Here is a 25899-nt window from a genome sequence, read left to right on the forward strand (position 1 = left end):
TGACTGTCAACCGGAGTCGGCGGGAGTTAACAGGCTTCTCTCGGCCACACTCACAGCCGAGTTAAATAGGGTTCGGATTCCCCAGATCCCTGACTCGGAAATAAAGTTCGAAGAGCACTGTCCAATCGGATGGACAGAAGTGGACGCTGGTGTTACCACCCACGGCAGGGGCGGTGCGGGGCGGTTCCGCTCTCTCGCAGCTCGGTCGATAGGAAGGGGTAAAGGCTGAGTAATCAAACACGGCTGGAAGTGAATCTTCCGGAGTATACCTGCAGGTGAACGAATGTGCTTCCCCGCCGGATGTCCAGAATACGAGACCTCTGTCGAGGACACAGCCGTCTTCAATTAACAGCAACAGCTTGATTGTGCGTAGCACCACTCCGTCGTCCGGCGACCCGAGGGTAGACTTAGCCTGACTGGCGCCGCCACGTCGCAGCTGCTTCCGCTGCTGTTTGCCGCTGTCAATGCCCTCGTCAGCCCCCTTCCCATCTTCGGCCTTCGCCACTGCTTCCGTGGTCACCTCCGCTCAAGGAAGTCCGCTGCCCTAATCCACTTAGGCTAGGAGGGGGGCGTCACAAGCACTACACTGCACCGCCGCCGTCGCGAGGTTGTCGGCCTTGTTGACTGTTCACTGTTGTTGCTTGATCGGGCTCACGTGGCCAGGAGTACAATCACAACAGTGCGGGGTCTCTTCAAGAGCATTAAGGATAGTTGCCGGGCCAGTTGGTACATGATCACACACATCAGCGCTGTGTGTGTGCGTGTCTTCTTTCTTCGTCCCGTGTAAGCGCGCTGTTTTACGGTGTGATCTCTTCAAGAGCCACCCTCTGAACAAACCGAGCATTCTCAACTTCGGTCAGCGTCTCCGTCCGTGTCTCTCTCTGTTTTCAGGACGCCGTCCCGGCATGCGCCAACAAGATCCGGCGTGGCGTTCGTTCCATTTTTGCTTCCCGAGCAAAAAGCGTTCAGAAACAACTGTATACGCAGACGACATCCACGTTCTTTTAGACAAGTTTGCCAAGCACGCCCCCGTATTCAAATCGCTCTCAAAAATATTGTTTTAAGCCTTTTTTCTACATTGTTTACTGATGAGAATGCTGTTCTGGAGTTGAGTTGTTAGCTACTGGTGTAGTTAGTCACGTACACAAACATCAGCAATAGTTATCAGTTGCTGCCGTAATCATTTTGAGTCCAGACCAATGTTCTAAAAGAATTTTAGACGAAGGCGGGCAGCCTCATTCCTATACGGCATATTTTCGCGCGGGGAAAATGACGACCTCAAGTGAACCGTGTGGCACTCCTGCCCTCTTACAAACCTCTCCGATTGTAATCTGGGCAGCAGATAAGAGGAAAAACTGCATACAATGCATGCTTGAGTTTTCAGTGAGCATTGTTTTTGGATTTTAACTACGATCAACTGTCAAAACATTTATTTTTTTTTATGGGGATTCACAGGAAATTTTAATGGAATTTTCCGTATGCATATAGCAGTGGTGCTTAAGCGTCTCGCAGGGCATAATGCAAACTGGTGTCTAGGTTAACTAAAATCCCCGGAGACTGTAACGGCTTAAAAAATTGGTTATAAATAAACCTTGCTATAATTAACACTTCAGAGGGGAATATAGAGCCGATATATGCTGTTCTGGATACACTGTAGTGTGTAAGCCGCAGTTGAAGATAGAAACTGAGAAACACCAAGATTCTGTACACAACTATGCGACTCTCCAGTCAAAAAAGTTTATATTCACCCCCCCACAGCCGTCCCAGTGACCGCCAGCATACCTGCATACTCTACAACCAACAGACTGCAACATTTAGGCATTCGCAATACAATCGATGACTTTGCCTTGTCTTCCACGAGGAAGAAGAGGCAAGGGCAAAATCCCTCGATCGTATATACGGTAAAAATGAAGAAACTCTATACACGGACGCCGACACCCACCGTACGGCAATGATGGAGACGGCGGCAGTGGCTGACTGGGAGGAAGACACAGTCACCAAAGCCAAGAATGTGTCGATGAATGACTCTAAAACTGTCTGTTGCAACTATCCACAGGAACGCATCTCCCTTATCGCGGATAGCATTCTACATCGCATGCATCAAATCCTGAAAACCCTCCTTATCTGGACTCCTGAGCATCCGTTTCTTCGTGGCGATGTGCGTGTTCATGACACTCCGAGAAGTCAAGCTCCGGGCGCCAATGGTAGGCCACCGCACAGGAGGTGGAGTGCATCCCACTCACCTATTGGCCGATACCCCAACGTTGCGGACTCTTCCGAAGAACATATTCACCACCTCTCAAAAAAACTCCGATGACAGAAGGTGGCCTCCTGGCGCCAAATCGAAACTAACACTTTCCCCCATCTTAAGCTTCATCATCATCAGCCCAACTACGCTCACTGCTGGGTGAAGGCCTCTCCCATGTGTCTCCAATTAACCCTGTTCTTTGCCAGCTGCGGCTACCGTATCCCCGCAAACTTCTTAGTCTCATCCGTCCACCTAACTTTCTGGCGCCCTTGCTACGCTTGCCTTCTCTTGGAATCCATTCCGTTACCCTTAAAGGTGCACTGAAGAGGAATCTGAACTTGTCTTTTTGCCGCGGGAACTCGATCTACACGTTCCTAGCATTCTTAGAAACTGCGACTTAGTGCCCTGTATGGCCGATTTCCCAAAATAAATCGAATTAACGTCCGGCTCCCGCCCTTTTTTTTTAATTCTCCTTCGTACGGTGGGCGGAGTGGACCAACGCTTGGAGTGCCTTTCACCCAGTCCCGTGGTGGCTTGCCGCTCTGCCATCGGCGGAGTAATACGTAGTAGTCCGTAGTAGCAAATAGCCCGCGCGTATTTTCATTTCTGCGGGCTTATTTTGCGGCTATATTATCTGCGAATGAAACTATTTATTCATGGAAACCTAAAAAACAAAATAAAGCGAAAGCAAAGCCTCCACGGAGCTGGCTGAAAGGAACTTCACGCGTTGGTCGACTCCGCCCATCGTACGAGGGAGAATTAAAAAATAAGGGCGAGAACCGGACGTTAATTCGATTTAATTAGGGAAATCGGCCATACAGGGCAATAAGTTGCATTTTCTAAGAATGCTAGGAACGTGTAGATCGAGTTCCCGCGGCAAAAAGACAAGTTCAGAATCCTCTTCAGTGCACCTTTAAGGACAAGCGGTTATCTTTTCTTCACATTACATGCCCTGCCCAAGCCCATTTCTTCCTCTTGATTTCGACTAGGATGTAATTAACACCACACGCTACCCGCTAATTACCCTTTGTGCGCGGCACATCGAACCCTCCACCATTCCACATCAGAATGCCAGAATACCCCTCAGTACCTCCCATACCCCACCCCTCTCCGTCGCAGCGGGTAGCCGTCCTGTCTAGCACAGCCCTAGACGACCAGTGTGACCTGATCGCCCGGCCTACTGAGATACCTGCGCCATACGTGGCCGGGCTCTACCCTCTGGGTGGTCTCCCTCCAGCCTTTGCTCACACTAAATTTTTTTTCCCCCCAATCTCTCTCTCTGGCCCATCGTCAAGTGACAAATGTGTTGTGGTGTGCTTACATCTTCCCAGTAGGCCAGGCGAGGCCCGGCGTCCGGGCACCGGGCAGGACCACTGAAGAACGCCACTCCAGAGTTCTCAAGAAGAAAAATTCGGGCTCGCGCCCGTTTCATACTGTTTTTTCTGAGACAGCGAACACCATTAACCAGTCACAAGGCTCTACGCTCAAAACATCATGGTTATTGGACCACATTAGAATTTGCCAAGTGGCGCAGTGAGGTCCTAAAAGCTCTCCTGAATTGGTGTGTCAGCCCTAGAGGGAGCCACATATCACCTCCCTCTAGGAATAAATGTTCAATATATACGCTGCGGAAAACACGCGCCTCGTAACACGTGCAGCAAAACAGCAAGCACATGTGGCAAAGTAGCCACAAATGCGGCGCACTTCAGGGGGATCCTGCTGAATCTACTTTTGCTTTAATAGTAAAAAAAAAAATAGAACGCAAATCCGAGCAAGAAAGAGGGATAGTTAAGAATTTGATTCACTATTTCGTAGTATCTGGCCGGAATTGACAATGCAGGAGGGATCTATATGACTACGTGTCACATCGGCGACCCGTGGGGGACGTGACTGAGGGTGGTCATGGCAGCCTTTACTAATCACGCCACCTGTGGTGTTCACCTCATGCGTAGAATTAGTGCGAACTATGTCCTCTACGCAGAACAAGCCTTTGATAGGTGACGTTGGGAACCAATGAGCTGTCTGCATAAAATCTCGTGCACTGAAGGGCTCCGGGCTAATTTCGACGACCGGTACCTCAGTGCAAAGTGAAGACAAAAGTGTTTCACAACAGTGTCGTTACGAGGGGATTTGTCTAGGATGAAGATGAACCATGGCACTAAAAACCGGCGAGTTTCCCAGCTATCTACGCTTGCGTAGCGTGGCACCGCCGAATGCAGCGCCCTCATGCGGCTGGCCAAACGGAATATTGCTATGCAGGCGGGCCTCAGCCATTAAGGCTGTTGAGGCGCCGTGCACGGGCACTTTCGAGAACAACCCATCTCCTATGAAACCATCGCTTATCTAGGCTCATTGTCAGACAAATGAGTTTTCAAACTGAACGTGACTCCTAGAAAAATGCACTTGTGCGCTGCTATGATAGGTGCGTCGTTTAATGCGCCCGACACGCCTGCGGCTGCGCACCGAAAGGGCATATTACAGCGAATCTGCGTACTGTACATATGTTCATTCTTCAATGCTGCCGACACGTATCTTTGTCACTTTGCGATGCGAGACGCAACGAGATTTATCTCAGTTGACCGCATCTTGGCGGAGCTGATTCTACGCCGTTCCAGAATGTTGTGGTAACTTTGCACGCCGTATCTCGAAAGTTCGCTATCCGCTTCTGATTGAGCACGGCCGAGTGCGGCGGCCTTTTTGTTCGACGACCGCCGAGCACCCTTGTTGCTGCACCGCCGCCAAGCCATTGAGTCCATTGTGGGCGCAAGTCAGCACGAGTAAAGATTTTGTTTAGAAGTCATTTTCGCTGTCTGCCTGCTCCCCGGACTGCAGTCACCACTTCGTGACAACATAGGGATCGCTGTTGGGAGTGGCACTTATTTCGGGTGTATTGTATTTCCTGGAGTTTTCCAGTCCTGCGGATGGACGGAAAGTGGATGCATTTGTGAATGAAGTTGATGAACATTCCCGTGTTCTGTGTGAAAACCACCCCATTCTTTTGGTACGTGCCGAAGGCTTGGAATGAGCAAGTTCTGGCGCCACCTTCTGTGCCTGCTACGACCGACACCCTGACGCCAGCCCCAGAATCGGCGGCTTGTGACCGTCCAAGTGCGGCGGAGACTCTTCTGGAGGTGTATCGCCCGGCGACGACACCTGATACTAGGCAATCTAAAGAATCTTTCCAGCAACCGATGTCACGTAAAGGCTCCGCTCTCCACAAAGGTATTTGCCAGAAAACATGGATGTCAGGCTAACACACTAGCCTTTCTTGTGAGTTTGGTCGGACAGCTGTCGAATCAAGAAATTGATCGCAAGAGCAGCGAAGAATGGTCGCAGGTTATATGGATGACGGGCAGCGAGGAAAAGGCTTCAAGAGCGAGACATGCGCTATCTCCGTGCCGCGACAGCGACGGCCATGAACAGATTCGTGAACCACGTGACGGTCACACCAGTTAGATAGAAGGAAACGTTGAAGAGCTTGATAGAAGCGCTCGAGCGATGGGATGCGCTTACTTGGTCGTATTGCTGGAGCCAAGCTTTCATGTCATCTGCGCTCAGGCCCGCGAAAATGGGAGGGTCGCGCTGATGGTTGCTGACGGTCAAGAAAGACGTCCCTATACCACGGGGACAGTGGCTGTAGGGGATTCCAGACTTTCGGAGGAAGCATGGGAGCTGAGAGTGTCGGTAAAATAATAAGAACTGTCGACGGGTCAAAGCCATGCGGATCGATCGGCATGGGATCGAGGGAGGGGAGGAACGATTTGCTGCCGTGATCAAGCACGCTTAAGGGGCTAAGCAACCTGGCGACGTCTGGAGGGGGGGGGGGGGGGGGAGGTTGGATGGGCCGGAGGACTGGAGGATTCCGCTGAAGCGAGGAAGACTGCGTTTTGTCCTTTGCCCACTGTCATTTTATGCAGGTTCTGTAATGAGCCGCATGTCTCGGAAGCTTTGTCACAGTTTCACCATGTCGCTGCGCGGTGGCGGGGGCTCCTTGTTGCGTGTCTCGGCCAGCTTGGGGCTTGCCACTTGGGCACTTAAGTGAGCTTGTTGCGCCCGAAAAGTACGAGGCCGGCACGATGAAGGAAATGATTGATTTACTGGCTGGAGTGCTAGGATGTAAGATGGCGTGCAGCCGAAAGGTGCATCTCGCCGGCACGAGAGTCGAGCTCCATTCGGAGGAACTTCGGCGTCATCGTCTTCGGCGGCTGGTGCTCCTCCTTCTGCGTAAGGCCGCCGCTTCTGCTACAGTAGGCCCCCCCGCTAGTGAAGGAGTCCGGTGAATCTGGGAGCCGAACGATACCTTCCGCTGCTGAGGGGTAGCGGGGAAAAATGGTGGAGGAGGGCAGCCGGCCCGTTGGAGCAGGGAAATCACGCATGTAGAGCCAGTGGTTGGGGCGTCTTCAGTGAAGGCTGGCTTCAAGGGGTCGGTTGAAATGGTGTCAGTGCGCCCATGGCTGTCCACGATGAAGAACTTCGGTGTTCTTTCGAATACGCGGAATGGGCCGTCGTAGGGGCGCTGAAGCGGCGGCGTGCGGCCGGAGTCTCGGCGAACAAAGACGTGTGTGAAAGTCGCTAGTTCGGATGGAACGTGTCAAGATGGCGGAGACTGGCGTCGGAGATGTGGCGCTCGGATATCGCGGCAAAAATGGCGGAGCTGCGTCACGCAATCGGTAGGGTCGGGACTTGTGGAACTGCCGAGCTTGTAGGAGGTGCTTGGAATGCCGCACGGACATGTAGTACATGGCAAGAAGTTCACAGCCGAAAGTACTGTAGCGGCTTTCGGCAGCGGAAAACTTGTGTGAGAAAAAAGATAGAGGGCTTCAAGCACCATCCATGAGCTGGTGTAGCACGGCTCCAACGCCGGAGTCGGAAGCGTAGGGGTGCATCAGGGCGCGGATGGGCAAGGAAGGCGAGGTCGGAGAGTTTCGCTTTGGCGGCTCGGAAAGAATCCAGAGCATCTGAAGAGCATGTGAGTTGTGCGGAGTTTGTTTTCTTGCCTTGAATCATGTCTATCAATGCTTTGAGGAGTGCAGCACAGTGAGGGATGAAACGGCGATAAAAATTGATAAGGCCGAGAAATTCACGGAGCTTGCGGGTTGAGGCAGGCTGCGGAAAGTCTTGAATGGCCTGGACTTTTGATGGGAGAGGCCGGATGCCGGAGCGGTTGACATGTTGACCAAGGAAGTCAAGCTCCGACTTGCCGAATTCACATTTTGCTCTGTTGATGATCAGGTCGTAATCAGAGAGCCGTTGAAACAGCTGCCAGAGGTGTTGCAAGTGAAGCTCTGTGTCGCGGCTGAATACGAGGATGTCATCGATGTAGGCCATGGAGAAAGGTAGACCCTGTGTAAATGTGCCAACGAAGCGTTGAAACGTCTGGCCAAAGTTACGGAGGCCAAATGGCATGCGGAGGTATTCGAAAAGGTCGAATAGTGTAATGATTGCTGTTATGGGTACATCGGATGGGCTACAGGGATTTGATGGTACGCCTTGACGAGATATATTTTAGAGAAAGTTGTGGCGCCATGCAACGCGGCGGTGAAATCCGCGATGCGAGATAAAGGATAACGGTCTGGAACGGTAGCGTTGTTGAGGGCGCGGTAATCGCCACAGGGCCGCCAGTCCCCTGGGGATTTCTTCGGTACCATGTGTAGAGGGGACGCCCAAGGGCTAGATGAAAGTCGGATAATGCCGAGCTCCAGTATGTGTTCGAACTCGTTGCGGGCGATCTGTAAACGGCCTGGAGCAAGGCGACGGGCTCGAGCGTGTGTGGGCGGGCCAGTGGTCACAATGTGATGCATGACCTGGTGTTTGACGGGTAGTAAGAAGTTGGAAGGTCGGAGCAGAGAAGGGTATTCATCTAGGAGGACCTCGTAGGCAGACTGGTGCGGGCTGGGTATACTGGCAAGCGGTTCTCGAAGACGGAGGCCCTGAACAGAAAGGTTCGTCATGGGATCCACGAGACACTTGCTGTGCATGTTGACCAGCAGATTGTAGTGGCGCAAGAAATCAGCTCCGAGGATTGGGTAGCCTACGTCTGCGACGAGGAAAACCCATCGGAAAACACGTCGGAGGCCCAAATTGAGTGTAAGAGCGTGTTCGCCGTACGTAGCGATGGGAGTGAGGTTTGCGGCTAGGAGCGATGGGCCAGGAGAGCGAGAAGTTGATGATGTCAAGCTGATGTCTCCGGTGTCAAGCTAAAGTGCGTCTTGAGTCGAAACGACTGAATGAGCCCAAATGAGTCGTGAGTTGGCATGAGTAAGTGAACCCAAATGAGTCGTGAGTTGAAATGGGTGAGTGAGCCCAAATTAATCGTGAGTCTAAATGAGCGCGTGAGCCCAAACGAGTCGTGAGTCGAAATGGGTGAATGAGTACCGATGAGTCGTGAGTCGGGATGATAGAGCAAGCCCAAATCAATTGTGAGTCCAAGTAAGTCGTATCAAGTGGTTGACCCTGATGAGCCGTTAGTCAGAGTGGGTCCACATGAGCTGTGAGCCTAAATGAGCCTGAGTTCATGAAGTTGAGTGAGCCCGTGACTGTGTGAGTTTGAGGGAGCCCACAGGTTGATCAAACTTTTGTCAGCGAGCCTTAACGTGCTCTCGAGATTTTGCAGAGGTACAGATGCATTGCGAAAAGCTCGGAGGAAGTCACGTGTCATTTCTGGGCAAAGAAGCAATGGCGCCATTGGCGCTAAGGGGCAATGTAGCGGCCGGTGGGCTGGGAGAGTATAGGACGCTTGATCATCCCAATGGCGGAACCGCATTTTCCGGTTTCGAGACTGCTCAAGAATCTGACGTCATGACATTAACGTTTGATGTTTCTTCCTTCATTGCTTTAAGAGAGTTAATGATGTCCCTAAACTTGTCTCATGGTGGTAACGGGCATTACGGGACTGGTAAAAATAACGTGTTCTGAACATACCGTTGCCGCCAGAGCATTTATGTCCTACACGTGTTCAGCTTAAGAGCTGTAGGCTATAGAGAAGCGTAGAAAAATTCAGGGGGCACTTTGGCTCTCTGAAGTGCTGCAAGGCGAAAGCCTTTCTTGGCGCACTGTTTGGCACTGACTGCGAGTCTGCTTTGCTGTACTAGCGCTTTATTTTACTATACATTTTACTACACATTACATGTGGTCACCCGCGCACACCTTACGCCACCTCTCGGAGTGGACGACAAACTGTTTTTATTAGTTATAGTCTGTTCCAAAAGGGGGCGTCAGGCATCCGTGGGTGACCTCATTACTTCGAATCCGCGCACTCTGACGTCATAACCATTTCGATCAACCGAAAAGCGTGACGCCTCTGCTGATAACCTTCTGTCGACAACGATGAGGCAATAATGGCTCTCACCTTAATAATTCCTGCCATTGAGGTGAGAAAAGTGTGTAGGGAAATGGTGGGCTTGGAAGTGCGGCCGCCAGTGGCGCTCTACAGGGTCACTAGGGTGAAGCCACCGCAGCGCGGTCCGTCTTTGCGCAGTGTCGTGGGTTCTACGCTGTGGGTCGTATGTTGACTATGGAAACTGCTGACAGCTGTGTTCCAGCAGTCTGGGTTTTAGGGAAAAAGGAATTAGCCAGGAGAGAGCATGGAGAATCTTCGCATGCCAGCACTCTTAATGAAGCAGCTCTTTTCGCTTCCTAAAGCTGCGCGCATCTTTCGAAAACTCAGATTGTGCAACGGTGGTATCTACAAAAGCGCCCACTTGCTTCACATTTAAGCTACTGGAGACGTTTGGTTAGGCGTTTCTCATTTCGGCTGCATTTTGAATTAGAATCCTCATAATGAAATCCCGAACCCCCCCGGTTACCGACAGTTTGCCTTAGGCAGATTTGTTACCAAATATGGCCTGACCTGTATGCGGGTTTCTGAATCCGAGACCCATCAGCGCGCGCTCCGGTCTTTGCACTGGAATGCCACACTACCGCCAAAAAAATACCCGTACCCTGCCGAGACCCGAACTCGCGTAAAAAGAGAGCGGGGCAAACGCAGTCACGGAAGCCTCAACTTGTCGCGAATGCGACAATTATATTCGTGTAGCACATGTTAGGAAACGGGAAGAGCCGGCGATAAGCGGCTTGCTTAGATCAGATTTGGTCAAGGAAATTAATCAACAACCTGGACAGCACACAAAACCAGCAGCAGTTCGATAACAGTGCAGTTCTGGTAGTCATGCGACTAGTTGCCATGGTTACCGGTGCTCTGCCCGTCTTAGCGGGCCAAGTCACGTGGACGGCGCGGCCTGATCGAATTAAGCGTTGGGTGTGCTCATGCGTTTTATTTACGGGGCATTCTCATGGATCGCGCGTGACTTTGACAGGTTCAAAAGGTGCGCCTACTTCTCAAACTCGTACACAAGATCGGAATAGAAACTAACCCAAATTCTGTACAGTGCCACACTCCAGAGACTATTGGACACCTTCTTTGCGAATGCCCGAAATATACTGATGAGAGGAGAACATTGGAAGTGACCGTGAGACAACTGGACTCTGTCTCTCTGAAGAAACTCTTCTAGGAGCCAGGACGAAACGTTGTGATTCGTGGTGTGTGACGAAGGCCGTGTTCAAATATTTGTGTGAAACAGGCCTGGATACCTGTCTGTGACTGCCTGTGCACTACCTATGATTGACACAGTTTACTCTGTTTACATTTGTGTTTTCATGGAGCCCCTACTTCAAAATGTGTTAATGACATGTGTCAGTGTGTGTGTTCAAGACATGAGTTTCACGGGCGTCTACTCACCGCGATGAGAGTGCCAGCCAGTCTCTGTGTGTGGACATCACCCATGAAACTCATTGTATTATGCCATCATCAACCTTCATTCGGTTTGGTTTGGTTTATGGGGTTTAACGTCTCAAAGCGACTCAGGCTATGAGAGACGCCGTTGTGAAGGGCTCCTGAAATTTCGACCACCTGGGGTTCTTTAACGTGCACTGAAATCGCACAATACACGGGCCTCTAGAAATTCTCCTCCATAGAAATTCAACCACCTCATCCGGGATTGAACCCACGTCTTTCGGGTCAGCAGCCGAGCACCGTAACCACAGAGCCAACCAAACCAACCCCAAAGCAGGTAAAGCCGTGACTACGGAAAACTTGAGACCCATCTCATTAACCTCGTGTGTGGGAAAGCTCATGGAGACGATGGTTCGGGATCGCCTCTCCCCATACATGGAGGGTAAGCGCCTCTTTGCAGACACTATGTTCGGGTTCCGCCCGCACATGTCTGCACAGGATGTCCTACTCCAACTACACAGGGACATAATACGACCCACAGCCATGCAACAAAACGACAAGGCCATTCTCGCCCTCGATCTTAAGGGGGCGTTTGACAATGTTAAACATGGCACCATACTCTCTAACTTGAACAGCACTAACGGCGGGGCGAAGGTCTTCGCCTATGTCAGAGACTTCCTCTCTGCGCGTCAGGCACTCCTCCGGATCGAGGATGAGGAATACGGCCCGTACTCTATGGGTACACGAGGTACACCACAGGGGGCGGTGTTATCACCGTTCCTTTTCAACATCGCCATGATGCACCTGCCCAGCCGACTGGCTCAGGTGGATGGCATAAAACACGCACTCTACGCAGACGACATTACAATCAGGACCACCGAGGGGAGCCTTGGGGAGATGGAGGACCGCCTTCAGCAGGCCGCCTCCATAGTCGAATCATATGCAGCCGACTGTGGTCTCCAATGTGCTCCCGCCAAATCAGAGCTTCTACACGTCAGGACAAACCACAAGGACAACACGTCTCTACACATATCTCTGTCGGGCGGTCCCATCAGAGAAGTGGCGGAGCTCCGGATCCTGGGTCGGTTCATCAATAACAAACTTAGGCCGGACTCTACTATAGCGAAACTCAAGAGCATAGGTGAACAGGTAAGGCGCATGATCCGCCGTGTTTCCAACAAGCGGGGTGGTCTGCGGGGCAGGGACGCGCTACGGCTCGCCTATGCCTTCGTGACCAGCCGGATCCTCTACGCCGTGCCATACCTATGCACCACCAAACAACAAGACGAGCGCATTGACGCCATCATCAGGAAGGCAACAAAGCGAGCACTGGACCTCCCGGTGGCTACCTCTAACGCCAAACTGAAGGCGTTGGGAGTGGTAAACTCCTATAAGGAGTTGCGGGAGGCCCACCTCGTGAACCAATATACGCGGCTATCGCAGACGGTGCCAGGGCGCCGGCTGCTAAACCGCTTACACATCCAAGACACATGCATACTAGAGGGGACGGAGAACATTCCGGTGCTGTGGCGCCACATGCTCTTGTTCGCTCCGCTCCCGCGTAACATGGACATGGCTTCACATGAAGGCAGACGACAAGCGCCGGTTCGCACGCTTGCGAGGCAATATGGCTATAAAGAGGGCGTCTATTACGTGGACATCACAGGGCCGTTGCCCGCGGGATTCTTTACGGCTGCCGTAGTCCACCGGGGAATGAATGTCGATGGGCTATCTTTTCGGACCCCAAATTCAACACGAGCGGAGGAAGTCGCAATAGCTCTCGCTGCCGCCGATCCAAAATCGAAAACGGTTATCACAGACTCTCGCCGGGCCTGTGAACATTATCTTGCAGGTGAAATATCACCTCTTGCCTCGCAAATTCTAAGACGCGCTCTCGCCGATCCAACTCGCACAAAAGTGATCCGGGCTCCTGGCCACCAGGGTCTACGAGGCAATGAGGCCGCTGATGCGGCCGCCCGAGCGCTCACACACCGGGCTCCTCATCCTAGCTCTCATGGCTCAGAAGCTCATAAACCGCTTCTGCGGTTCCGCGAAATCCTAATTTATTATTGCGACAGCCACCGTCTCTACCCGGCACCCGCCAAGGGGCTGAGTAAGGCGGAGGAGCGAACTCTGCGGCGCCTGCAGACAGGAACCCTTCTCTGTCCTGCAATAGCAAAACACTTCGATCCGAACACAGATGGGCGCTGTCCGCACTGTGGAGAGATCTGCGATATCTTTCACATGGTGTGGGCATGTACTCAGAATCCTCACCTTCCCCCCTCCCCCACCCCCACCCGAGAGGCATGGGAGACTGCCCTCCTCAACTGCTCCACACTGGAGTCCCAAAGAATTCACACACAAGGTGTGGGGTCGTATTTTAGGATGTTTCATTTTGTTCTCGGTTTCATTTGGTGCTGTGCCAATGGTCGCTCCCCCGGTGACGTAGGCTGGGGTGAAACATGTACCGCTTGTCATTGCCGTAACAAGCCGTGCATGATGGCAGGTGTTCCTTTAAACGCGCCTCACGTGCGTGCCGCGCTGTCGGACCCGCGCAGAAGCAGACAAAAGACATAGCACAACGACGCATCCCAAGCCTGTAACGCCTGGACCGTTTTGGTTGTCCGTATGGACACGGATAAGTTAGGTACACGCTCGGCTCCGAAAAACTCTAGTATTTCCAACGCGACAGCTGGGAGGCAAACGGGCACTGCCTTCGTCAGACACACCAATATGCACGTTGACACTGAACCGATATGCAATTCCACCCACCGCACAATCTTTTTTTGACATCGTCGAGAAATTGCGGACACGCGTTGTTAGGGCCAATCACATAGCGACGGTAATCAGAAGTAAAGCACGTAAAATGCAGGAATTTTTGCTTGAGATATGCCGCGATAGAGAAAATTGCGGACATTTCCTTTATGCAATGCGACAGTGAAAAACAAGATCATTCTGGACTTCCCAGCTACATTTAAATGGCGGGAACGTATTGGGACACCGAACACCGTACTACAGTTCTCGTGGTGTAATGCGATTGACCAATTCAATCAGATGCGAAGCATCCACAGCACAAAATGGTTAGCGAAATTTTCACACGACAGAAATGAGATCCTACCCTGTGGCTTCTCATACACATTTTCGCAAGTACTAACAGAAATACGCCACGGCAGGGGCTGCAGCATTATCACGCGGCGAGAATATACGCAGGGACATATCGGAAGCTGCGTGCCGAATCTCGAAGCTCACAAAGTAGTTTTGTGTAATGTACCGTGAACATAGGTTTCGCATATAAAAAGGTTTTAGAAGTTCCTCGATTATGAATGGACAGCAGTTTGCTTAAACGTTCTATATGTCTTGCACTTGAACCAAAAGACAGAACAGCAGCTCCTGATGCGACGCATGAAGCAAAAGAAGCCACTTCCGGATTTTCCAACCAGAGCTCTTGATCAGATGTAGTCGCACATGTCCTTTGTGTCCACATCGTAGCCGCGGGGACAGGAGAGCGCTCTGAGAAAAGGGGCAAACTTCTTCAATGCTGCCATACAGGGATGATTGGAGGGGACGCCTCGGCGCTCCACGTAACAGCCTGTGTGGCATGCGGTAATAAAGAACAGCTGCTCCGCGCTGTAGATCTCGAGACCTTTGAGAGGCAGATCGGAGGCCTCGTCCCGAAAGCGAACGTACGCCGTGTAGGCAATGTCAACTGCTTCGAGTACGGGAAACAGCCTGGAGCTGCCGTTGGCAACGGGGCACCAAAGCGGGCATGGTAGGCTCTGTAGGGCAAGCCGGCTTTCGGCTTCAGGGAGAAATGAGGCTTTGCCGTCTTTCAGAAGGCATACCATAGAGTTGAGAGCGTACAGTAATTCCTCGGCGTACATAAAACCCAAACCGCCGTAGAGCATCGCGCTCGTACCCCCGGAGTAGTAGAACGGAGGTGCAAGAAGTGCCACGGACAAAGAAATCACACCCAGACCAGCGTTGTACTGTGCTAGGCGATTTGCGTCCATCCTGTGCGTGCTACTCGCCTCTGCGTACTGACTTGTGCCGATGGAGCCCTGTACCTGCTCTCGTCTCCACACCAATTCACGGAAGCTGCCCGAGCTGTTGTAAGCTGGGTCGTAGAACATCTCAAGGTCCTCCATGCTTTCGAGGCGTCCATCTGGCCAGAAGACTGTTCTTGTGCTATTCATCATATCTGCAAGCGCAGATCTTCCTGCTGGGCTCAACCTGGCCGATGCATTCACCTTAGCCAAAGTGACGTTTTCGATGTTCTTCAGCACGCGACTGATGTTGCCTCGCTCAGCAGCCGAGAGACTGGTCTTGAGTAGAGCGGCTAGAAGGGCGCCGTACGAAGCTTCGACGTGAAATAGGCAAAGTACAGTCTGTATGGATCTCCCCAGTGGATGAATCTTGATTGCGTTATACACCGAGTCACTAACCAGGGGGCCTGTGACTTGTACTAGCCACCAAGACGTGTGGAACCAGATCTCCCTGGCAGTGTAAGCTGTGAAGATGTTGTCCATTGCCTGCAAAATCATTCCGTTTGTTACCAGCAGCAGGCTATCACTCGCCAGCAGAGTACTGTTAACACACTGGAGCGCTACTTCCCAATCCTCGGGGCTTAAGTTTGCGATCGATGTCAGCCCTCGAATAGCCAGAACTTTGGGTAAAGAGTACTTGAAACCGGCGGCGTCACTTAAGTTGCCAAAGACGTCATTTTGGATCCTTTCACTCTTCAACAGGAAAGCTTCAAATGCAGGAGCAGGTGGCAGTTTGCTGAATATGTCCTCGATGGATATTTGCAAGATGTACCAATAGGCGTCCTCAAAAAACGCTACCTCACGTCGAAACAATTGAAAAGCAGTCGCCAGTGGTGATGGACTGACAACGACCCGAACTCGTCGTGGCCCATTGAGCTTCGGCAAGAAGTCAACGCGGAACCAGAGGGGCAGCCCCCACAGCACGGCCAGCTCCACTAGCGCTCGCAGAGGCTTCCAGGACGGAACCACTTCATCTTCGTCCCAGTCCCGAGTCGGCCAGGAGAAGATGCGACCTTTCAGAAAGTTCACAAATTCTCGCACTTGGTCATTGCCCTCGCTGTTGCTCTTCTTGTCAACACAGTTGCGAATCATATTGAGCGGCCTCTCTAATAGGTTGCTCGTTACGCCGGCTTGAATGCTGTACTTTTGTATTCTCATGACCCAATTTAGAATGGCCTCTTCGCGGACGTTTGACGTTAAATCGGGGTGCTTGTTGGACCACCCAGAGCAAACGAAGCGTCCGAAGTCGGCGCAAGGCGCTCTTCCCTGGCCAAGGTTGATCCCTAAGATGTGGGCGTGGCTTAAGCAAGAGATCGTCGAGCAGACAGGCTTTATATCACTCGAGGTCCCGTTATTGTGGGGCTGCAACAAGGCTGTCAACACTGCAGCGACCACAATCGAAAGTGTTGCTAAGACGCAAACCAGGACTGGTGTCTTGGCTCCAGTGCGCTGTCTCATTGTGGCTGGTGGCTGGTTGTCCTTCATTTCGATGGAAGGCTGCAACAAATGCATTCGGAAAATTAGGTGAAGAATTACAACATTGGTGATACGGTAATATCTCCTTCCAAGGTATCGAAAAGATTTCGGGCGATATATTACGGCACATTTAATTAATAAGTGATAGTTTTTCATTTCAGTGCTTCTTTATACTGTGAGGCGTAATATATTGCAGTGAAACAAAACATAGTGCCTCTATTTTCGGGTGCCAGTTTAGGAATATGCACAAATACAAAACCATTGTGGTCTGACAGCCGTCACCGCTAAACCAGTTGCGATGCAATTCCGCTGATCGCCGTCTATGGTATCACCTTATGATGGCCTTAACAGCCGAATACATTAGCTGAACACATCCATTCTGAAACAGCTGCTAGTAATCACACTGCTTGACAGTGGTTCGAGAATTCGCAGTTAGAATATTTGTCCTCCTGTGATGAGCCTTGCTGTGGCATGGACAGATGCTGGATGAAGAGGCCCTGAAGGTGGCCGTAAACAATTAAAGTAGCCCAGAGTATAGCGAGTTCGCTTCAAGCTTTAGGGTGATGAAGCATTCAGAGTTCACCTGCATCTCACAGAGAGGGTATTCTTGCTGAGAAGGTTCGTACTTAACAGACTATTGGTAGGGACAAAACAGTATTGCGACACCGTGTAGGTCACTGTCGCGCCTGCACCACAAAGCGGGCATATTCGATCTTGTGACAAAAAAAAATGGTTCTTTTAATAGAATCCCAGGTGTGCCTGCCAGTGGCGTACGGTAACACGGTACACGCCATTAGACACCTTTAGCATACGGTGTTGCCGTTACCGGAGTAGAGGGAATCCGCCCACCACCGTTGAGCACGCGCTGATTGGTCCCGATGCTGTTGGAGCGCGCAGCTGCCGGGTAGCTGGCGCCATCTGGTGCGGTAAATGTGATTCGCACATGAGCATTGGATGCACGCGGGCTCCCGTTACTCCAGAACCGGTAAACGTAACACGGTACACGGTATGCAATAGTAGACACCTTTAGCATACCGTGTACCGTGTTAGCGTTACCGGTACCGGGTTACCGGGAGCCTGCGCGCAGCCAATGCGCACGCGCAAATTGCCTTGTTGGCGACAGATGGCGCTACATACCCGGTAGCTTTGCTCGCGCCGGCAGCGTCGGAGCCAATGAACGCGTACTCACCGCCGGCGGGCGGACTCCCGGTACTCCGGTAACGGTAGCGGTAACACGGTGCACGGTATGCTAAAGGTATCTAGTGTCTGTGACTAAAGGTGCCTAATGATTATGAAGCGGCACCACGGCTGGAAGACACAGCCTCGCCATTAACACAATGCAGCTCCCTCTTCTCAGGGCACACGCTCTCCCGAGTGGGCCGGTCTGCCCCCAATGATGTTGTGTCTCATCATCATCATCAGCTTAACTACGCCCACGGCAGGACAAGGTCCTCTCCAATATCTCTCCAATTAACCCTTTCCTGTGCCAGCTTCCGCACCCTTAACCCCGCGAACTGCTATCGCTGAAACAGTTGCCTTCTCTCCGAATCCAGTCCTCTACCCTTAAAGACCATCGGCTATCTTACCTACGCATTACACGCCCACACCACGCCCTCTTCTTCCTCTTGATTTCCACTAAGGTATCATTACTTCGTGTTTCTTCCCTAACGCACTGTGCTCTCTCCGTGTCTCTTGACGTTGCCCCAGTCATTTTAATACGAAAGCAGTGTGTGGCTCATCGACAACGAAACACGCCGTTGTTGACCGCAAATGTGGTCGCGAGAAATACCCCATGACGTAACCGTGGCGTCCAAGAAAAATAAAATTTCCTCCTCCAAAGTGCGGAGAATTGAACTCAGGACTTCCTGGCTCCGAATTGAGCATTCAACTTATAGGTCACAGACGCTATTGCTTACATGCGAACAAAGGTGAAATCCATCGCCTTAGAACTGTATAGTTATTGCACTGTATAGTTCTGTTATTATTTAAACCATGCTAATTAGTTTTTTCTTATGTGTAAGCTTTTTTGTCAAACTATGCAGCGTTACATGAACTAAACACCTACACTATGTTAATTCCTTTGCAGTGTACGCTTATAATATTTACTGTTTACTTATTGTCTGCGTATTATAACAACTAGCATTGTTTCAACATTTTGTTATTCTTGGCATAATACTACCGACATTAGCCTTATTTTACGTGTTATTTGATTGTTTCCGTCACAGCTGGGTTGTATTTTCGTTTTACCGTTTGTTGTTTTTCTCATCATGCCGACCAGTTGAATGTTCCGATTATGCTTGACCGCGTTCTGTTTGCCTTACTAAGCCCTCCTGCCACAATCCCAATTCGGATTGGCAGTATTTGTAAATAAATAAATAAAGAATTTAGTCTATCACTGGGGAGAGAAAATATAAAGTGTAGTGAGACACAAATCAAAAGGATATGAAAATAAAAACAACGCTTTCACATTAATATCAGGTAAGTAGTCTTAAGAGCCCTACGTTAATTTTTGTGTTCGTAGCTCGCTGCTTTGTTCTTTCGAATAAGGAAGAAGTTAACCCTTTGTGCTAGCCTCCAAGTTTATAACCCACCAGTGGGTACCGATAGGATTCAGTCGTAACACACTTCTCTCTCGAGGAAAACCGGTAAACTGCCGTGCATTATCTGAGAGCACATGATAAATACTGTCCGCCCCATTCTATTCTCCTGCTCGTATTACTCTCTTGGTATGGCTACGGATCTCCTAATCCGTACACGTCGTTCCTGTGTGCCCACAAAATAAGCTTAGGAATGACACGTGAGAGCAGCTAAGCTTTTCGCAACGCATCTGGCATACATGGCCCGCCTCCACTGCCTTTTCCTTCCTGCATGTCTTGACCACATTCAAACACTTTTTCAAAACATTCAGACATTAATTTTATGTCGCTTTCAGTGCAAGAATCCTCTTCAGCACCATGACACCACCGCTAAGACACCACGACCTCCTCTCCGCACTCGACCACATGCTAAAGGACCACAGGGGATTTAAGACGACGTTGACGGCTCACTGCACGGTGCTCCGTCAAGAACTGACCGGGTGTCGGAACTGCGCCCAGCGCTGAAGTCCGTGCCAGGTGTTCTGGGCCGACTTGGCTTTGCCGGCGCCCGTGGCCTGGGCCGCGGACGGCCACGTTCCCGAAAGAGCCGCCACACGAGAGGCCTCCATTTTCGCCGCCTTCGACAAAGTCGTCGCGTTGACCTTGGAGGACGGTCGACTGTCGTCCGGTCGTGCTGCACGTAGAACGAAAAGAGCGCGCTAATAGATGCTCCTCGAAATGACGATGGAATGTAGTCATCTTTCCAACGTAACCTCCTAATCTAGTAAGGTTATGTTCTTTGGTCTCATTTCCGTTTCGTGGTATATTGTCTTTGCACTCCTATAGTTTGTTGACTGTAATGTCTCACGTTTATTACACTTAGCGCGTCAGACCACTCCGTCCTACAGGGCTTCCCTCTTTCATTAACTATTGAGTACTAATAGAATTTTCTCACTCTACCTCGCCCACCAGAGCTATTTACGAACACTATCTTTCGCTCGAAATATTCCAGAACGTCCCGTGCGTGCCACGAAAGCAAGCCCCTCTCTGAATAAAAATGGAACTGGCAGCCGCTCTTTTCTATTAAGGAAGAAGTTTGTTTTAAATCTTAGCTGAGAACTCAGAGTGCAGAGGCCATAGTCAATATCCGTGCCCTTTCCTGCGTTGCTGATTTCTGGTTACCGTTAAGTACCCGCCGCGGTGGCTCAGTGGTAAGGCGCTCGTCTAGCGAGCCTGAGTACCCGGGCTCGAACCCGACCGCGGCGGCCGCGTTTCGTGGAGGCGGAACGCAAGAGGCGCCCGTGTTCTGTGCGATGTCAGTGCACGTTGAATATCCCCAGGTGGTCGAAATTATTCCGGAGACCTCCACTATTTATTAATTTATTTATTTATTTATTTATTTATTTATTTTGTTACTATCAGGGCCGTTGAAGCGTTACAGATAGGAGTGGTAAGTATACTTATACAAATAAAATACAATAAGGAGAGTAGTTAACATAGGTGATGAAGAAGAGCAGATCTAAAAACTTCTGGTTCAGAGATGGAGACGATGCTGGCGGGCAGGTGGTTCCAGTCTGAGCTGGTCTTGGGCAGGAAAGAATAAAAATACTGGTTAGTTCTGCAACTTGGAACACTCACTTTGAGTCGGTGATCAATGCGAGATGATACATAACTTGGAACAGCGAAAAGACTGTTTTAGCGATTGATTTGTGTAATATATTTTTTGGAAAGTGAAAAGTCTAGAAAGATGACGCCGCAGTGAAAGATCTGGAAGGTCTAGAGGTCTCTTCATGAGTGTGACGCTAGAGAAACGCGAGTAATTAGACAAAATAAAACGGGCTGAACGATTCTGAATTGATTCTAAAGTGTTAATCAGTGTCTTAATGTTAGGGTCCCATACAGAAGACGCATATTCTATTTTAGATCGGACGACCGTTTTGTACAGTAGTAGTTTTAAACTAACCGGAGCAAGTGAAAAGTTACGGCGAAGGAAACCAAGCATGCGATTAGCATTGTTAGTTATGTGTTCGATATGCGTTTTCCATTAGAGGTCATTGGTAATGTATACGCTTAGATACTTATATGCAGAAACAAAAGCTAAGGGGGAGTCATTTAGATTATATGGATGCGGGTTAGCTTTGTAAGGCATTCGTGTTACTTTCATTGCTTTACATTTAGATACATATAGCCTCATTAGCCAAGTGTCGCACCAAGCAGAAATGTTATTAATGTCAGACTGAAGAACCAAGGTATCGGATGGGCTGGAAATGTCTCTGTATATTACACAGTCGTCAGCGAACAACCTGATAGATGGTGTTATGAGATCAGGAAGGTCATTAATATAGATTAGGAAAAGCAGAGGTCCTAGAACAGATCCTTGAGGAACGTCCGATGTTACTGAAGAAAGATTAGAATCATGGTCATTAACTGTTACATACTGAGTACGAGCGGCCAAAAAACATTCAATCCATTTTAATACATCACAATCTATGTTTAGTTTGCTGAGTTTGAGAAGTAGAAGAGGGTGAGACACGGTATCGAAGGCTTTAGCAAAGTCAATGAATATGCAATCAACAATCGAAGAACGATCCAAAGCTGCAAAAAGGTCGTTAGTAAATGCGATTAACTGTGTTTCACATGAATGATTTCTTCGAAAACCATGTTGATGGGGTGTGAAAAAAGAATTGGACTCAAGGTGACTCATGAGGGCAGAATAGATGACATGTTCAAGTAATTTGCATGGAATAGAAGTTAATGTTATTGGTCTGTAGTTAAAAGGGCTGTGAACATCACCAGACTTGTGTACTGGAACCACCTTGCCCACCTTCCAGTCGTCAGGGAGCATGCCGGCCTGCAATGACTGAGTAAAAATTTCGGACAACATGAGTGAAGAAAAAGTAATAGTGCTTTTCAACATCTTGTTGCTGATACCATCAGCACCTGCAGAGGATGATATTTTAGCACTATCAATAAGTTTATGAATTCCCTCCCAGTCAATAGTGATGGCATCCATCAACTGGGAGTCAAAGGTAGGCATGTCGGGAAGAGTAACTGGCCTGGTTACGAAAGACAGAGAAAAAGTACGATTTAATAATGTGCAACATTCGTTGAGTGGGATCAGGGCACCTTGGTTATCTTTCAGTATCATATCTTTTTTTGGTTTCACGTTTCAATCCTACCTTCCTCCCTTGCGGCGCGGTTCAGGTGTGCGCCGATATATGTGAGACAGATACTGCGCCATTTCCTTTCCTCAAAAACCAATTTGCTAGTTTACCTGGGTTGGAATGATGCGATCATGACTAGAAATTGATTGGCTTCCGTCGCGTGTTCAGGATTTCACAAATACGCTTCACCTGCCCAGTTGACTGAGCCTTCTGGGATGTCCTGAAGGATGTCCGTTTCGTCGGTTGGGGAAGAAGCCATGAATTCTCTAAGCACTGTGCGCGAACGTCACCTTTATCTTTGAGTGCTGTGATTTCGCGGAATAAAGTGAACCTGTCCGGCGTTACTCTCTCTCCCATTACATTGACCGATGACCGTACGTCTGTCATCACTGATTTAGCAATCTATTTCTTGATCTGTCAGCTGTGGCATCCAAGAAAGGTACTGAAACATGTGCTAACCAGGCTTCCGCTCTTCCTGGAACGAGAAGGTTCATCTCTTCGAAAAGAAGAGGTGAACCTTCTCGTGGTGCCAGACATAGTGTAGGGTCTCTGGATTTCCAGGCAGCATAAGTCGTAGCCAGCCCGTACTCACCCGGGAGTGTCTCCGCTGCACTTGGACGATCGTTAGTCGCCGATTCTGGGATTGGCGCCCACGTCTCGGTGCCAGCAAGCAGACAACGTGCTGCCAGCGCTTGCTCATTGGAAGGCTGCAGGACGCGCCGATAGAAGGCGGCGCTTTTCAGGCAGAAAGCGGAAATTTTGAAAGCACGAAATACATACACCGTTAGCATTAAGGCGAAAGCCTTTAATGCCTCATCGTTGTCGACAGAAGGTCGTCAACAGAGGTGTCACGCTTTTGACGGGTGTCCACCGAGATATGTGGGACAGTTACTGCGTAATTTCCTTTCCTCAATTACAATTTTCATTTTCTTCATTACAGCCTCTCTTTCTCATTCTTCTTTCACTCCGACTTCCTCCCTTCCTTTACAAACGGATGACGGGTGTCCACCGAGATATGTGAGACAGTTACTGCGTAATTTCTTTTCCACAAATACCATTTTCATTTCCTTCATTACGGCCCTCCTTTCCCTTTCTTCTTTCACTCCTACTTCCTCCCTTCCTGTACAGTGCGGTACGAGTGCCCACGAGCTGATAGATAATTACTGCGCCATTTTCTTTCCTCAAAAAACGATGCGTTCAAAGGGCAAGGCATCGCGCCGAACGGGTGGTGGCGTTCCGTCGACACCCTGGAAGCGCTGGAACACGCTGCCGTGTTCCACTCTAAGGTCTCATTAAGCTTCCAAGCTTAGGTGTAAAAGTTAAGCTTCCAAGCTTAGTGTTCCAAGCTTAGGTGTCATTAGCGGTTGATTACTATTGTCATCAATCAGTAATTAGTCAAAATTAGTAATTTGTCATTACTTAAAAATTAGTCATTAATCATGTGTGACGTCATCCAGTGGTGACCTCACCAGTGCCACAGAGGCAGTCAAAGTGATGCGGAACACGCTTTCGGCTTTACGCAAATCAGTGTGTCAAAATGCCCCATGAATTTTTTTCCCGCACTTTGTCCACCATTTCTGTCCGCCCGTCTACACGCACCAGTAGAAAATTTCCGTAAATAAAATATACTCGAAATATTTATCAGTTCCAACCGCGATCAGACCCTATATGCCCCTTGGACGCTCAGCCAGGGGTAGGTGGAGTGATTAAAACAGCTCAGCCATACTCGCAGAGAACTAGTGCGTTTCTAGAGGAGTGATTAGCTTCCAGAACTCGTTTTTCTTAAGTTGAGCCATGGAAGAAATAAAGAACACAGGAGAGGTGGCTATGTCACATTTTTTGATGCCGCTCCTCCCTGCTCCCTCAACCTCACTTGGCCATCGTATCGGTGCGCTTGAGCATGCGCAGCTGACAGTGTAGCAGATGACGTCAGCATCAGGTGAGCGTCACTGCAACATCATTGGTGGTGTTAAAATGACCCTCCATCGGTCACGTGACTCACGAGCCGCCAATATGCGCCATTGTCGCTACAGTGCGTGCTCTATTAGCAATTCCTGGCAGATAGGATGAAAGTCGTGAATCGTGCCATTTTCTATCCCTCTCTGCGGCCCTCTTCTGTCTTCTAGCTATGTTACTATTAAGTCTAAGACAGAGTAGTGTCACGCTGAAGTGCGCCGCCACGCGGAATGTATGGAGGACGAGGCGCTCGGACTGATTTCGTTCCAACGCAGATGATCTGATAACCATTGAAAATGCAGGCTTTGCACACGTAAGAGCTGACAGGGCTCATTTTCCTCTGACTCATTGATTATCAATATTAGTATGACGCTCGAGACCCCTCACTCCGACCGACACTCGTGTGATGTGAAGGATTCCAATGTTTTCCTCCTCACCTGCTGCGTGTGGTGAGGCTGCACGGCGACGCTCGCTTCCCTCTTGCGCCGAGTAGCCGGGGGAGTTCGACCTACAGCGTCGCTGAGCTGCGAGCCCGTAGTCTTTCCCGGCGTTGGCGCCGACTCCCGCGACGTGTCGCTAGATCGGGTAGACGCGTTGGAAGACGCTCCTGACGGGCGTCTGCGTCGCTGACTACGCCGGAGGCGGGTCGTCGTGCCAGAGGTCTCAGCACGGGTGTTTGGCGCTCCGGGTGCCACCCCTCGATCCGAGACGAGGGCCTCCGAAGGAGCAGCTTCCGCAGTCGAAGCCTCGGGCTCTTCCGGAGGCGCAGCAGGAGGCGGACGATTTCCCGGGGACGTCATCCGAGAAGGTGTCTCCTCAGAGGCCACAGCCCAATGTCTTCTCGTGGCAGGAGAGACAAAATGGCGGTGCTAGCCTCTTCGATGCTTCTTCGTTCTGAAACACGCGGGCACGGGATGACCACGGGTGGCACGAGCAAGGTACCGCGACTTCTTCTCCGTCTGTGTCACTGGGCGCTTGACCTGGGAGTTGGAAAGCTCTCCAGGCAACGTAGGTGCCTATCCGTTTTATGCGAAACACGTGTCTCGACTCGTGGTTGCGATTGGACGCGTCCTGACGTGGTTCTGTGTATTCCAGCCTGTCTTATATCCACAACGTTATCCATCATACGGCATCTTTTTCTCCGCTTCGAAACGCAAGGATCCCTGCGGACTGCACGTTGTCAGTGCTCGTTATCTACGCGGAGCCTTCCGTTGCATTGTGGTTTCGGTTTCAAGATCACAGATTACTCACCTCAGGGGGCGCTGTATTAGCGGAACTCAGTCTCAGTCGCCGCGCTATGAATAAACGGGGTTCTCTGAACGTCGGTCGGCGTCTGCGTCCGTGTCTCTCTCTTTCTTCAGGCCGCCGTCCCGGCGTGCGCCAACGTGCTCTGGCGCGGCGTTCCTTCCATTTTTGCTTCCTGGGCAAAAAGCGTTCACAAAGCAACCGTATACACCGACGACAAAAACCTTCTCTTAGACAATTTTCCCAAGCAAGCCCCCGCATTAAAATCGCTGTCAAAAATATTGTTTTAGGCCTTTTTTCTCCATTGTTTACTGATGAGAATGCTGTTGTGGAGTTGAGATGTCAGCTACTGGTGTAGTTAGTCACGTACACAAGCATCCTCAATAGTTATTAATTGTTGCCGTAATCGTTTTGAGTCCAGATCAATGTTCTGAAAGAATGTTAGACGAAGGCGGGCAGC

The 25899-nt window shown here is 50.3% G+C and overlaps 1 protein-coding gene across 1 annotated transcript in view; it reads right to left on the minus strand.

Annotated features, from left to right (window-relative positions):
* LOC149332869 (membrane metallo-endopeptidase-like 1) overlaps window positions 1–25465 on the minus strand; it is a 35599-nt gene extending 10134 nt beyond the window's left edge. The window contains exon 1 of the mRNA XM_089558437.1: window positions 24632–25465. Within this exon, the coding sequence (XP_089414563.1) occupies window positions 24632–24994 (363 nt within the window). The 5' untranslated portion in view covers window positions 24995–25465. The remainder of the gene's footprint in view (window positions 1–24631) is intronic.
* Between the last annotated feature and the right edge of the window lie 434 nt (window positions 25466–25899).

Source organism: Amblyomma mixtum, chromosome 8, assembly GCF_055824585.1.
Source record: "Amblyomma mixtum isolate Tamu chromosome 8, ASM5582458v1, whole genome shotgun sequence".
In the NCBI taxonomy this organism is placed as follows: Eukaryota; Metazoa; Arthropoda; class Arachnida; order Ixodida; family Ixodidae; genus Amblyomma; species Amblyomma mixtum.